General features: G+C 49.1%; 1 protein-coding gene across 8 annotated transcripts in view; it reads left to right on the forward strand.

Annotated features, from left to right (window-relative positions):
* Positions 1-14,878, forward strand: part of AGAP1 (ArfGAP with GTPase domain, ankyrin repeat and PH domain 1) — a 413,197-nt gene that overhangs the window by 258,487 nt on the left and 139,832 nt on the right. For all 8 annotated transcript variants that reach the window (XM_036318654.1, XM_036318655.1, XM_036318656.1 and 5 more), the window contains one exon: positions 1,471-1,575. In XM_036318654.1, the coding sequence (XP_036174547.1) occupies positions 1,471-1,575 (105 nt within the window). The remainder of the gene's footprint in view (positions 1-1,470; positions 1,576-14,878) is intronic.

Consider the following 14,878-nt stretch of genomic DNA (forward strand, 5'->3'; position numbering starts at 1 on the left):
CCCTGGGAGGGCAGTGTAATGATTTGGAGCGACTGCATGTTTATTACCACGTCCCTAGTGTGACTGCCCCGTCCCAGGGGCTCTTCCTGGTTCACGCAGTGCAGTTGCACCCCTTGGTTTGCAGCCGCGCCTCCTGGGGCCTGTCTGCTCGTTGGTCTCGGGGCCACGTGTCGTTTAGATTCTCAGAAATCAAGGGATGCCATGTTTTGCCACATGTTTGTTTTTTAAAAATAAGAACTTGCAAAAAAGTCAAGAACCAAAGGTTCACTGTTAGTTGCTTCCAACTTTTTGATATTTCCCCCAGAAACAATATTTAAATGGTGATCAGAGTCCCAAACCAGCTCACAATCCATTCATTCTATTTGTGACATTTGGCATAAAAAAAGTATTGTCACAGTGCTGGTAACTAATTGGACCTTGAACTTAATTATCACATAAAGATGCTTGCTTGATTTTTCCCCCCCGTGTTGTGGTTCCTGGGGGAGTAGCAGGATTAGGAGGCAGTGCAGCTCCCAAGGGCACTCAAGGGCACCTCTGCTTCTTCAGGGTGTCAAACCCTGTTTCTTAACCCACAGCGTCCCTTCAGCCTCCGTCCGGTGAGTTAACGAGCATCAGTGCTTTCTCAGTCAGAATTACGATCCTGTGAGTTCAGACCTGGGCAGCGAGAGGAAGAGCGAGGACGGGGGCCTTCCGTTCTCCTTGCTGTAAGCGGGCAGGAGGCAGGAGACCAGAGATGAGAGCTGAAGCTGACATTGCCTGAGCGAGGCAGGCGTGAAGCCCCAAAGGGAAGGAACGTGGGAAGTCAAGGTCGTGGGCCCGGCAGGGGTCGGTGCTGGCCATTGGGCTTCCTGACCCAGGGAAGGTCCCAGCTTTGCTGGGAATTGGCAGTTAAAACAAGAATCCATTCTCATCACCATCGAAGGAAAATTGGAGCTTCACTGTGAGAGTGTCCAAGTTTGAATGCTTTTCATGGGCCCCTAATATGATTTCATTAGAAATGGGTTCAAGTAAATTACACACAGTTCATCTGTTAAATGCTCTCGCTGTGTTTGCAAATGGAATTTCATTTTTAATAAATTCAAAATAAAATGTTCTCATTTGCCAAGATCGTAAGGTAAGAATACAGTTAATGTCTTATTTGTAGAAAGGGGAATTTAGGTGTCCTTTTGTAAGACATTCCTGTAGGTGTTCCTGTGGGCTTAGAATAAGAAAGGTACACTGTTGCGCATCACGGCCGTTTGTGTTACATCTCTTAGCATCAGTATCACCATCTCAAGTTCAACAGGCACATCCACACCAAAGGAGTCTGGCCGAATATATACGTTGTATATAAAAGAGGAGAAAACCAAATCACTGAGCTAAAAATAAGTGTACTTTCCTTTTAAGATGGCAGTTAAAATGAAAGTGTAAAATTTTTTAGAGTCCACACATGACCTTACTAATTTATCCTTGGCTCCCTGTTCCTCCCAGGGCATGTTGCTGAAGCGAAGCGGCAAATCGTTGAACAAAGAGTGGAAGAAGAAGTACGTCACCCTGTGCGACAACGGTGTGCTCACCTATCACCCCAGTCTGCACGTGAGTGTCGCCCCTCAGAGCGCTGGCAGGCGCCGCCTCAGCGTGGATACTGTGGGTGGGGTGGGGTGCTCACGGCGGTCAAGCCCCGTCTCTGAATTGAAGTCGGCTCTGGTCCTGCTCCACCATAAGATGAGTAATGTCCCTCATGATGTCCGACCACGCATCTCTCTCTCCCTCTCCTGAATGGTCCACTGTGGCTCTCTAATTAATTCTACGGAGAATCTCAGTGGAAGGCACAGATGAGAGTACAAAGACAGGCGCAAGTAGTCAGAGAGGAAGGGGGAAGAGACTGTCTCTCTGAGAACCGAGAATAAGGGGCACACGTGCATAGGAGCCTAGGGTTCGCTCTGAGCAGCTGAGGTCAAAATAAGTTAAACGCAATCTGTGACTCGGTTTTTATTGTCAAATAAGAATACATGCCCTAGCCAGTTTGGCTCAGTGGTTGGAGCATCACCCTGTGGACTGAAGGGTCCCAGGTTCAATTCCGGTCAAGGGCATGTACCTCGGTTGCAGGATTGATCCGCACACCCTTGGGGCGCATGCAGGAGGCAACCAATCCATGTTTCTCTCTCATGTTGATGTTTCTCTCTCTCTCTCTCTGTGTCCCCCCCTCCCTTCTACTCTCTCTAAAATCTCAATGGAAAAATATCCTCGGGTGAGGATCAACCAAAAAATAAGAACACATCCCAGTTCCTAAGGCAAGAGAAGCTTTTCTGTCTGTGTTAATAAAATCTGTTATATTGTTGATTTATATGAGATGAAAAACAGAAGTAATCTTATTATTGGGGGGAAATGCAGACATTCTACCCACAGTGAGTTTCTTTGGGGACCCTGATAAAGGCAGAAGATGGGGTGTTAGTCCCATAGCAGCACATTCCATGAACCTTGCATGTGCATCTGTCTTGATTCAGATAAATATATAGATTCTAATATATAGTGTTAGCTGGTTAATTGATTGCATCACTGTGTTAAGCTTTTCATTTAAAAAGGTAAATACTTTTAAAATTGCGCAGTTATTGATAAGAAGTTGGAAATAAACAGATTGAAATAAATGAAAATCACCCCAAAATACCACCTGGAGAACATGACCACTAGCATTTTGGGAGCGTGCTTCTCCCTCCACGAGCATGCGGGCACCTGTGTAAGCTAACTGGCCCCCACTCCTAGGCAATGATGAATCATACGTGCTTTCGCATGTCGGCAAGGAAATGGGCTGTGTGCCCCGATTCTTAGTGGTTATAGAATGTCCGTCGTGCAGGTACATCCTGGTTGGTTTAACACTATCTCCAAAAGGGCCATTTGGCAAATAAATGCACTTTGAGTTATCTTTACCAAGTAGCTAATCAGCGTCTTCTGTCCACCTCGGGGCCCGTGTCCATTTCCCTCTGACACGTCCCTAGCAGCTGGCCTCCTGAATTGCGTCTTGTGCTTTGGGTGTATGTTGCCAAATTCCTGGGAAGAATATTGGTTTTATCTCCTCTGGCGATATGTCAGAGGAGACTTTCCCACCGCACCCTCGTGAACGTTTACCTTAAAAATAAATTACATGTTTCCCAACGTGACAGGTAGCAAGTGGCGTCCTTGCTGGGTGCACTGCCCCCTTGTCTTGCAGCAGTGGCTTCACCTTTCGGAGCCGCGCTGGAAACCAGGAGTTCTATCAGCATCCCTGACATGTTTCTGATGGTGGTGGGAACCTCCCAGGTACACGTTCTCAAGGAGACCGAGGAAATTCCTTGGTGCTTGGTTTATTTGGGGACGAGAGTCGGGTTGCTTCTCCAGGTGGCCTGCCTCAGACCGGTGCTGCCCGTCCAGGTCTCCAGCCCCTCTGCCCCAGCCCCTGCCCATCAGAACCCCACAGCAGCACAGTCTTCTCGGGGTTCTCTCCCCAGCGCTGCTGCACAGGCGGGGGGGGGGGGGGGGGGAGGCGGGGTGAGGGCTGCCCTCTCCTGGCTGAGTTCTTCCCAAAACCCCGTGAGAGAGCAAAGGTCTAATTGTTGACCAGGTTGCTCTGTGCCATTTAGAGAGAGAAGTGAAAGCAAAACATTCTTCTTGCTGGACTCACTGGGCAGTAAAAGATGAGATCTGAGTGATGATGCATTTCAAGGCCCCTCACTGTCACCCGCTAAGCCCAGGCCTGGCCACAGGGACCTTGGCCGCTTCCTGCCAAGGACAAAAGTGGCAACAGCTGTGTGTACAGAACATGCCTGTGGGAGGGATAGGGCCTCCTTACTTCTCAGTCCAGCCTCTGGCTTATGTAATCACCATCAGTCCCTCAGAAGCCTTCCGCACAGGCTTTGTCTTGGATGCCCTGGTGTTTGCCAGGCCCGTCCTTCTTTCTGTACGCGTGCACGGATATTATTGGAATGTGGAAAAGGAGCACCGTGGGGCTTCGTTACATAATCACATGGCAAGCAGGAGCCCACGTCATTGCAAAGTGCAATCCAGTCAACACCAGGGTCCTGGGGCTAAAGTTATGGACGCAGGTACAGAGCTGCCTAAGGGAGCGGCTGAATCCACGAATGATAAGAATCACTCGGAGGTGGGGAGCTGGGGAGGTGGTGTAACCTTTATCGTCAGCCTTCATCGATTCTGCTTTCACCTCCTGCATTGTGGGCAGAGAGGAGGAGACACGGCACAGGAGGCAGCTGTGCCGGTGGCTTTCAACCCCGGCTGTCTTAAAGATCAGTGGTTCCACAGTGGGTCCCCACGCTAGCCACAGGGCACGGTGGGGCAGGGTCGCCGAGCATTTCAGCGGTGCTGAGTGGGGGATGCCCTCAGAGAGCCTACACGTCCGCAGCGTTGTGTCTCTCGCCGAATGTGTTCACCAGCTGTCTGGGGTGCACCTGGGCTGCCCCCTTGTCAGAAGCTGGAGCCCAGGAGGTTCAGGTCACATGTCCATCCCTCTGCACACGACAAGGCCCCTCCTTGGAGGTGGTGCCTGTCAGGGACATTGAGCACTGGCTGCACAGTGTCTGGAGATCTGGGCAAGGATCCTTTCCTGGGTGGGAAGTTGGATGGTGCTGTCTTATAAAAGGTCGCTTCATAGTCCTAAAGAGTAGGCGAGTCTGAAATTTTTACCCAAAACTCTTAGCAACGGAGCTAAAGGAGTCAGTTGGGCTTCTAAGGAAAAGCCTATTTCAAAGTTAGAGCTGTTGGGGGACGCCAGTCACGTGGACAGATGAAAACTTACCAGAAGAACCCAGTTCACGAGGTTCGTCTTTCTCTCTCAAAATGCTGATGTGACGTGAAATAAAGCCTACCCCCAGTGAGATGGCAGGTGGAAAGCTCACCCAAAACAACGAAGTGCTCCCAGCAGGGTGCCCCTCGGCTGCCCAGGCCACAGGACTTCGGTGCTGAGTCCCGGGCACCCAGGGACAAAGTGGTCACCCTCCCATTAGCACCCACCAGCTCACCTGCTCCTTCAACTCCACCTGAGATTTTGCAAAGACAACCTGAAACGTTTAAATCAGACTAAAGTAGTGAAAAGCAAGACCTCCGAAGCGCCTCCGTGGTGTCTGTTTTTGTTTCTCTGGGAAGTTTGTCTACCGCAGACCTTGAAACAGCCCCGGGTGCCCGACTTCCCTGGGGGATACATATGACTGTCCCGTGGTTTTGTGACACTTAGCTGGATTCCGGTCGGGCCGGCGAGGGGCAGCCTGTTCTGTGGACTTAAATGCGAGCCCCAGGGAGCACCTTGATAGAAAAGTGGAGGGATAATGAGAAAGAGCTCGGGCCTCGGGGCTCCACAGCTCAGCATCGCAGCCCATTCATCTTGCTTGTCACGGGAGCAGCCGTGAGGGCACGGCTTGCATTCCTGCTGACAAAGGTGTGTGCGGGGGGGATGCCTAAGTGCACCTGTAAGAATCAGGTCGTGGCCCCAGTTGAGCCAAGGTCTTTCCAGTGCCCTTGTCCTGAACTTCATGAGGAGGTGTGGCAGGTGGACAGTCCACCTCGCTGGCCCACCTGGCCTGGCACACCTGGGTGACGCACCTGGCTGGCGTGTTCTTTTCCACTTTGTGTTGCCTGAATTGGAAACAGCTGTGACCCTGTCATTTCTCCCTCACTTCCCTTCTTACAAGACCTTCATTTCCATTCCGGCCTTAGATTCTGCATGTTGTTGATGTCTGGGGTTTTTTCACATCAGTAGAGTCAAACTCGAGCTCTAAATTGTCATCAGAGTGCTGATTTCAGTAAGTTTCATATCAGACAGAAAATCTACTTCATTAGTGATGCAAACTCACAAAAACAATAATTTCCTAAGTCAGTGTTCTGAAAATAATTCAAGGAGAAAGGGAAGGGATACCTGTGTTGTGAGAACAACTCTTGTTTGTACCCACGCTGGTCATCGTCATTCAGAGTACACACTCCTCACGTAAAATAAGGACGTTTTACTCGGGGATCCAGGATTCACAAGAACCTGTGATGAGCGCTCCGGCCAGCTTCACACACCTGCTCCGGTGAACCTTGAGGTTCTTGGGGTGGCAGGCATTGGATTGTCCTCGGAGAAACCCTTGGTTGTTTTCCCCAGAACTTTGCAGAAGTCAGACTAGCTTGAGCCTAGACCAGTGGCCGGCAAACTGCAGCTCCCGAGCCACATGCAACTCTTTGGCCCCTTGAGTGTGGCTCTTCCCCAAAATACCGACTTCTGCGCATGGGCCACGAAGTTTCAATCATATTGTACATGCGCACCCGCACGTGGTATTTTGTGGGAGGGCCACACTCAAGGGGCCAAAGAGCCACATGTGGCTCGCAAGCCGCAGTTTCCCAACCACTGGCCTAGACAATAAGATGGACAAGTTCACAGCGCCGGTCTCCAGGCGAGGAGCCTTCTGAGTCATAGAATGACTGACGACCCTGAGAAGACAGGCCCCCCCTTTCTTCCTGGGAATGATGTCACACGTGTCCTGTCTCTGCCACACGCCTGCAGTCCGCATTAGTCATTCTGTGATGAAGGATTATTTGATCTTGTTTCCCTTTATAAGCCACGGGGCTGGAAGCTGGGCTTGCTCTGTGTGTTCCTTTCCGGTCTGGCTTCTGGTCTTTGCAGCTGCTGTCCAGGTGGGCCTCATGCCCTTCCTCCGGGAGAGGGCCAGCCAACTCCCAAGCGCCGTCCCTGTCCGTGCTGCCCTGGACAGCATAGCTAATGGAGGGCGAGGACTGGCCTGCTCCCCACTCTTTGCCCAGTGTGTGGTTGGTACACAGGTCAGGACATGTGGGTCACGTGGGATCCAGTCACGTGGCTCCTGCAGCACCTTAGAACCTCACCGCGGATGGTCCAGGCTCTTGTTTAAAAATTGCAGTAAGATAGGGACCGAGAAAACTAACCACCTCCCCAGCTAGACCTTCCTAAGGTAGGTTCGCTTCCATCGCCTGGGGAGAGCACACGTGGCCTCCAGAGCAGCATTCCCTCCTAATGCCTCCCTGCTGCCTCGATCCCCAGTGACTCTGGGTGACCAGGTGCAGGGGCCCTGGTCTGGGCACCTGCAGTTGTGGCTTCCGATCCTGGCGCTGCCCCCTCCCCCACCCTGGTGGCCTGGAGGTGGCTCTGAGCACTGCAGCTGCTGGGCTGGCTTCCCTTCTTCCACGGAAGTCCCCGTCCCCACCTTCCCTCCTCCCAGGGAGGCCTCTGAGGTCACCCTTACCAAGGTGGTTCCCCGAACCCTGCCTCTGAACTCGCAGACTTGCCGTCTGTATAATTCCGCCAGAGCGGTGCCCCGCCCATCACTGTTCCAAAGCCTGTTCACTACATCGGGCAGCGGTCCTTCCTCTGATGCTCCTACTGCACCGTGTCATTCTCATTATAGGGAGAGAAGGTCTCTAAGGGGAAAAGGAACTTAAGGTGGTTGTTGTGGGGTTTTTTGTGTGTGTGTTTTTTTAATTGTGGTAAAATACATATAGCATACAGTTTTGCAGTTGACCACCTAGACCATTTTTTAAATTGTTTTTAATTGTTTTTATTTTTTTAGAGAGAGAGTGGAAAAGACAGAGAGAGAGAGAAACATTGATGTGAGAGAGACACATAGATTGGTTGCCTCCTGCTCGGGATCAAGCCTGCGACTCCTGCAACCGAGGTATGTGCCCTTGACCAGAATGGAACCCAGGACCATTCAGTCCATGGGCCGATGCTCCATCCACTGAGCCAAACCAGCCAGGGCTGGGCCATTTTTAAGTGTATACTTCAGGAGTGTTAAGTATATTCCCACTATTGATCAGCCATTCTCCAGAACTTTTTTTTTTAAATATATTTTTATTGGTTTCAGAGAGGAAGGGAGAGGGAGAGGGAGATAGAAACATCAGTGATGAGAATCATTGATTGCTGCCTCCTGCATGCCCCCCCCTGGAGGATCAAGTCTGCAGCCTGGGCACATGACCTCCTGGTTCATAGGCCGATGCTCAACCAGGGAGCCAACGGCTGGGTAGGATTTCCTTCTTTCCTGAGGCTGAAGGATATCCCATGGTATGGACAGACCACATTTTATTGAGCCCTTCATCTCTGGGTGCACAGGTGGCTGCCTCCTCCTCCGGGCTGCAGTGTACGCTGCTGCTGTGAGCGAGGGCGTGCAAATATTCCCTTGGAGCTCGGGGTTTTCATGTGAAAACGAGGACACAGGAGAGCAGTCGAGGACGGCTGGAGCTCAAAGACATCCACCTTAGCAGGGCCCTGGCCGAGCTGCTGGGAGATGTGCAGGGTCTGGTCATGAACGTGCAGGATTATGGAGTTGAATCACCTGGATGGTGGTCCGGAGCCCATGGGAATGGAAACACCTTGCTCGCGTGGCCGTTCCTGTTTGCCAAGTGCCGGGGTGGGGCGGCGCTGTCCGTGCCTGAGCTTCGGGTGGCCAGGGAAATCATTTTGGCGTTGATCCAACTAGGTACAGAGAGTATGATAAGTTGCTTCTCCCAAATACCAATGTCTTCAGTCCCGTGGAACCATACTGCCATGATGGTGTAAATATTTTCAGGGGCCATCTACAAGTTTTGTTAGGAAAGTTCCTATTGAAAAGCTGATGTCTATTATTACACATACACCAAAAAGTCAGGTTCTCTATCAAAATCTTATTTCGGCCCAAGGAATTCCTTCTTGACTTTATATAGCCCTCAGGGTTTGGGAAATATTTAGAATTTACAGATAAAAGGGCCAACATGCTTGTGCGTTGTCTTGATAACACAGAGTGAATAGAAGTAGGGTGAGACCAGACAAAATAAAGTCTTCACATCTCTATAAATTAACCGCATAGCTCAGATTTTACCTAACCCATTTTTACTGCATTGAAAAGTTCTCTCTCTTCACGTCTCTGGATTGAAAGAAAACGAAGTATCATGTATATGTATGTGTCTGTAAGTGCACAAAGTTAACCACGAAGCTTAGGAATTTGAGTCTTGAAGCATCTAGTAGAGCCGATGGGACGTTGCCTTAGCAACATGGCATTTCTTCCTTTGTGCCCAATCTGTGTCATTTTGTTTTCCAATTTTGGGGCCTTCTGAGTGTTACTAATTGTGGCCGAAAATTCTTGCAAAAGGTAAATAAATCAAAACCATCCATTTTCCCCACTGACAGTGAGTCACTACCAAGAACTCAGTGGGAGAGACTGGACGTGGGGGGTCCTGAGGGAGTGTTCTTCCACTTCTGCTAGGAAATTGAATTCTCATAATTGTATTTTATAAATATTTTCCTCTCTGGCTCATAACCTGATTGCCCGATTGTTGCTAAGGCCTTGCAAGGAAGGGCGAGGTGGAGGTGGAGGGTCCCTCTTCTCAGGTGTGCCCGTGGCCCCAAATGGAAACCAATCAAGGTGCGATTTATGTTCATTAAGTGCTTGTCAAAACTGAAAAATTTTCTAATCAACAGCAATCTAGCCTCGGCCCCCTCGATGGCGGGGAGAGCCGCCTCCTCGAGCGGCTATTTGCCTGTTACAACTCTAGGCTAAAATCCGCTGATGATTACATTAGGCTAAGCTGCGAAGTAAATGAACCGTGTCTTATTTAGGTGCCGGGAGCTGCAGTGTAGTCCTGCCCCGCAGGGCTCTTGATAGCGCTTTATGGCTTTAAAATTAGTGCAGCTTCCCATTTGCTGCAGGGTGCTGCCTGTTATGCCTTTGAACTCAATAAGCAAAGGGAAGGCGCCTTTTGTTTTCCCCCTTCGTTTTCCTCCCTTGCATCTCAGCAATTTTGTTTTGCATCTTTTCCAGACGGCATTTTGCAATAAAAATGTCTGACTACCATATACGTGCCTCCCCCACAAAAGGGCGGGAGGTGGGGGGAGAGGGGGAGAAAAAGTGGAAAATGTCACATGTTTGCAGAAGACCATTTTCCCCCTATTCTACGAAGTGAAAAACAGCTTTGCAGGCCATCCCTGATGGCTCATCATGTCAGAATCTGTTCCCACAATGGGAACGGCACCTTCTGCTCAGGAAGTGCCCACGTAAGGTCCGAGGGCAGCGCTCCGGGATTCCCATCAGACAAGAGTAGTCAGAGCTAACGTTTGTCGAATGAACTCGGCCTTCTTCCAAGCACTCCCTCTATTATCTCAGTTAACCGTCACAGCAGCCCCACGAGGGTAGGTCTGTTATGAGCCCTTATTTTTAAAGATGTGGAAATGGGGACCGAGAGTGACTAAGTGATGTCCGTCCCCCGCAGGTGTGGCTCCGAAAGGCCCGGGCTTGGACCCCCCGACGAGGTCACTCCGAAGCCCAGCTCCGGCCAGGAGGAAGCTGACTGTGTTTCTGTAGACTTGCTTAGTTTAGGAAACCAGAACATTCTATTACCGAGTGAATGGACTACTGTGCATTTGGAATGAACCTGATTATATTATTGCAAACCTCCTTGGTGGGCAATAGTGTTAGGGAAATAGAATAACACCTGTAAAGGCAAAGCATGAGGGGAGGGGGGATAAACAACAAGACTTCTCAACAGGCCGGTGAAGGTTTAAAGACTAGAAGAAGTATTTAAATGTTGTGATGGGCAAGAACTGAGGTGGCCATTTTTCTGTCCTGCGTTGGGCCGCATGGCAGAAGAACAGGCCTCTAGTGATCATCAGTGCTCTGGAGGACAGATGTGTACGCAGATGTGTATTTCTAATGTCTTAAAAATCTGTCTTTAAGTGTTGCATACTCCAGCAAATTCACCCAGAGGAATCTCAAGGGTTTTTTTGTTTTGTTTGTTTTTTAAATACTTTTTTAAATTATTATTTTAGAGAGGAAGGGAGACGGAGAGAGATGTAGAAACATCAATGATGAGAGAGAATCATTGATTGGCTGCCTCCTGCACGCCCCCTACTGGGAATCAAGCTGGGCATGTGCCCTGACCAGGAATCAACCATGACTTCGTGGTTCATAGGTCCATGCTCAACTACTGAGCCATGCCGGCCGGGCGGGAATCTCAAGTTTTAAAGAGCTTCAGACAGACCTAGTATCACTATGGTGACAATTCCTGTATAACTCAGAATTTCCAAGATCCGCCTTTTTCAAGCCATCTGTGATTATTAAAAGTCACCTAGCCCAGGAGTGACACTGGCTCCTTGACATTCATTGAGGTGAAGTTCCACTCCCGCCTGCCTTTGGAAGAGGCGCCCGGCAGCTGAGAAGACAGGAAGCCATGTTCGTACCCCACACATTCGTTTTGGGCAGCCTCAGTTCCAACACGCACGGGCCAGAACTGGTTATATTTAACCTACCGTGAGGACAGTCTTCCTTGCAGGGGAAAGACAAGACACTAGGTCAATCCAGTCAAGAAGCAAAAGAGGCCCGGCCGACATGGCTCAGTGGTTGAGTATCAACCTATGAACCAGGAGGTCACTGGTTTGATTCCTGGTCAGGACACATGCCCAGGTTGCAGGCTTGATCTCCAGTGCGGGGTGTGCGGGAGGCAGCCAATCAATGATTCTCTCTCATCTTTGATGCTTCTGCCTCTCTACCTTCCTCTCTGAAATCAATAAAAAAATATTTTTTTTTAAAAAAAAAGGAAGCAAAAGAGATTCACAATGCAGTGGGAATTGTCTTCTGTTTTGATTTACACGATAATAACCTCTCTCCCCCCAGCCCCCACCCTGGCTACTGTTGGACTTCAGCCCATGTTGTAAGAAGCCCACAGGCTGGAGGACTTGCTGTGGGTTCGGAGCTCTCGGTCGGTCGGTGAAGCCTGCCCACTGACCCTCACGAGGCTGAACCAGCCGTCTCACACCACGTTGCTCACCAGGCCCAATAAAGCACTTGTTAAGTGAAGAATCAGATTTCGGCCACATGGGACATGGGTGTGCCAGGCACCTCCTTCCTGTGGTGGCCACATGGCATACTGATGTGTGTTTACAAGCACTGTCTTTAGGGAGCCCCCTCCCAAAGTGAAGCCCTGGAATTCCATTGGCTGTCGTGGGAAACGCTGTGGTTTCTCCTCTAGAGGGCGCTTCACTCGGACGCTGCCTCCTGCCGCACCACTGGAGGGCAGGAGAAACGGGCTCCTTCGAGATACCTGACCTGGAAGGACAAAGCCAGGAGATCTGTCAGAGTTCTACAATATTTTCGTAGTGACTTTAGGGCATCACTGTCCTCTGTGCTGTGGCTATGGGCAAGGCCAGTGTTTGTTATTCACAAGTGCTGGGCTTGAGCGTTCGCTGGGTCTCCGTGAATGGATGGTACTCTGTCCATCTTTATAGATTAGTTTCCTTTGAAAACAGTATTAAATGGGGTTTGGGAATCGCAGTACATCTAACAATGGTGTCTCTTGCATACTTTTTTTTTTAATCCCAGAAGCAAGGGTTTTTAAAAATAGAACTTGTACAAACTACTGCTTCGTCTTTGAACGTGGGCGTTCATGAAGTACCAGTGAAAACGGGTGAGGAGTCACTCCTTCCCCCCAGAAGACACAAGTGTGAAGACCACTCCTGATTTCTCCACAGAGGCCCAGGTCTGTGCCCCCCAGATCCGTGCACAGTCGCATGCTCAGAGCCCTGGCAGTTCCGACACTTGTAGTTCTCAAACCTGCGGCCTCAGGACCCCTTCACTGTCCTAAACTGAAGCGCTTAAAAGAGCTTTTGTTTCTGTGCATTATATCTGTCAATATTTATCATGTTAATTAAAACAGAAAATTTTGAAACCGTTATATAATTTAAAATAGGAATAATAAACCATCAATTATGTAACATTATTCCATAAATAAGATGTTTTATGAATAATATACTTTCCAAAAGAAAATCGTGAGGAGTGTCATGTGCATTTTTTCGAAGCCCTTTGCTGTCCGGCTTAATAAAAGACAGCTAGTTGTCATGTCTGCTGGCGCTTCCTTTAATCTGTTGTGATATGTTGTTTTGGTGAAAGTGTCTGAGGAAACTGTCTGCTGATAGTTATTTTGTTAGAAACGGGAGGAGTTTTTGGCTAGCCGTTTCAGGCCACTGTGCATGTTCTTGGAGGCCGCTAAAGCTCAGAATGCAGTGCGGATCCGAAACCGTGTCACTAAATGTTCATTCTCTGCCGCATTGGAGCCCCTAGAACTGCCTTGCACTGTGAATCCTCTTGCGCTCACGCATCGGTCACCTCAGAGGTATGTGTAACTGAGGTATGCGGAGTTCAAAGTGTGACACTCTCATTCCGTCGTGTCCAGAAATCACATTTGTAGCACCACCACCCTTGGCGTAACGTCTGTCTCATTTGGAAGGTGTCAAGCTCATGGTGAGACATACTGGTTTTGAAAATCCTCATTGTCATGGGAAAGCTCAAATTTTATCATTGGCCATAAATACTGTTTTCAAGAAAATGCCTGCCAAATACTCAACACTGAGTAATTGTAGTTAAAGTCTGACATGGTCGGTCTTTCAAGTAAAAAGGGGCTAGTTCAGCTCACAACTCACACAGCCGTGGAGATGCTTCTCTGCAAGGTAACCCTCAGCCTTCAGGACGCAGCCGGAACACTCTGGTGCTTTCCAGGTCCTCACCCAGGAAATTAAAAATTAAAAAGGCATGTACTCAAGGGTTGAAATTTTTTAAAAATCAACTTGGGGGGTGCCTTTTTATAAATTGATTTTAGAGAGGGGTAGAGAGAGAGAGAGAGAGAGAGAGAGAGAGAGAGAGAGAGATTTGTAGTTCCTCTTATTTATGCATTCATTGGTTGATCCTTGTATGTGCCCTGTCCAGGTATTGAACCCGCTAGCTTGGCATATTGGGATGATGCTCTAACCATCTGAGCTACCTTGCCAGGGCCCTGGGGGGTTCTTAACATTTTGAAGTGAAACTGTTCTTGTTTGTTTGTATTTAAAGAGGGTTGCCATGAATACAGTAATGAGTAAAGTAGCCCAATTTGGTCCCACTCGTGCTAAGGAGCCCGCAGGTTTAGCCACCATCACTTTTGCAAAGTCAAAGCAACTTTGAACACAGTAAATAAGGCAGACAGTGTCTTGGAATTGTTTTAAAAATAGTGTTTAACTTGTAGCTCCTCCTCCACCCCCATAGTATTTCCAGGACCACAATTTGAGCACTGCTAAGGTAGATAATGCAAAGAGGAAAAACCCAATTAGATTAACCATGGTAAAAAAAAAAAAAAAAAAAAAAAAAGTAAATGTCAGTATGTCCTAAGTTATCTAACTTAGACGAGATATTTATTATCGGGAAAACCTAATTGGAACTAAGATTCCATTATTTTTTCCACCATTTAATTGTGAAAATGAAGTATCTTCATACTTTTTAGAAGTGTGTGTAAAATGGCGTGTTGTTGATTGCACCACCTGTGCATCAGAGAGTAGCCCTTCGGTGCATGTCTGCCTTAGATGCCAGTCCAGCCGTCCGTGCAGTTCAGTTCAGCTTTAATTCCTTGTTAACTGCCTTCAGTGCCCCTGTGAACACATCGGGCAAACCATCTTTCACCAGACAGCCACCGGTAACGTCCAGACGGGAGGCAGTGCGAATCGATGGAGTAAGAGTATTTTTAGGGACTGTTGATGGATTGCTGTATTCTGCGCTTAACTTGAAGTGCCAGATGCCCCAGAGCTGACTAAGATGAACTCGCCATTTACTGAGCACTGTATAGACTGTGGAGACACACGCATCTCCCCTTGGTGGCTTTGGGGAGAACGCCTGCGTTTTTTTAAGCAGCCTCCTGCGGTACTTCCGTGTGGACTCTGGGCCATCTCCTTGCAGAGCACAGTGTTATACAATTGACGATCTCCCGGTCCTGGTGATGTGTAACTGTGAGGTTTTAGGACAGCCTTGGACAGCAGCCTGTCCGTCAGTTCTCCGTGTGGGGGGAGACCCAGGCACTGATGACTGACCCTCCTGGTGGCAGCCCCACGGAGGTGGCAGCAAGCTGGAAGCTGTGGCTC

This window comes from Myotis myotis, unplaced genomic scaffold, assembly GCF_014108235.1.
Source record: "Myotis myotis isolate mMyoMyo1 unplaced genomic scaffold, mMyoMyo1.p scaffold_m19_p_8, whole genome shotgun sequence".
Classification (NCBI taxonomy): Eukaryota; Metazoa; Chordata; class Mammalia; order Chiroptera; family Vespertilionidae; genus Myotis; species Myotis myotis.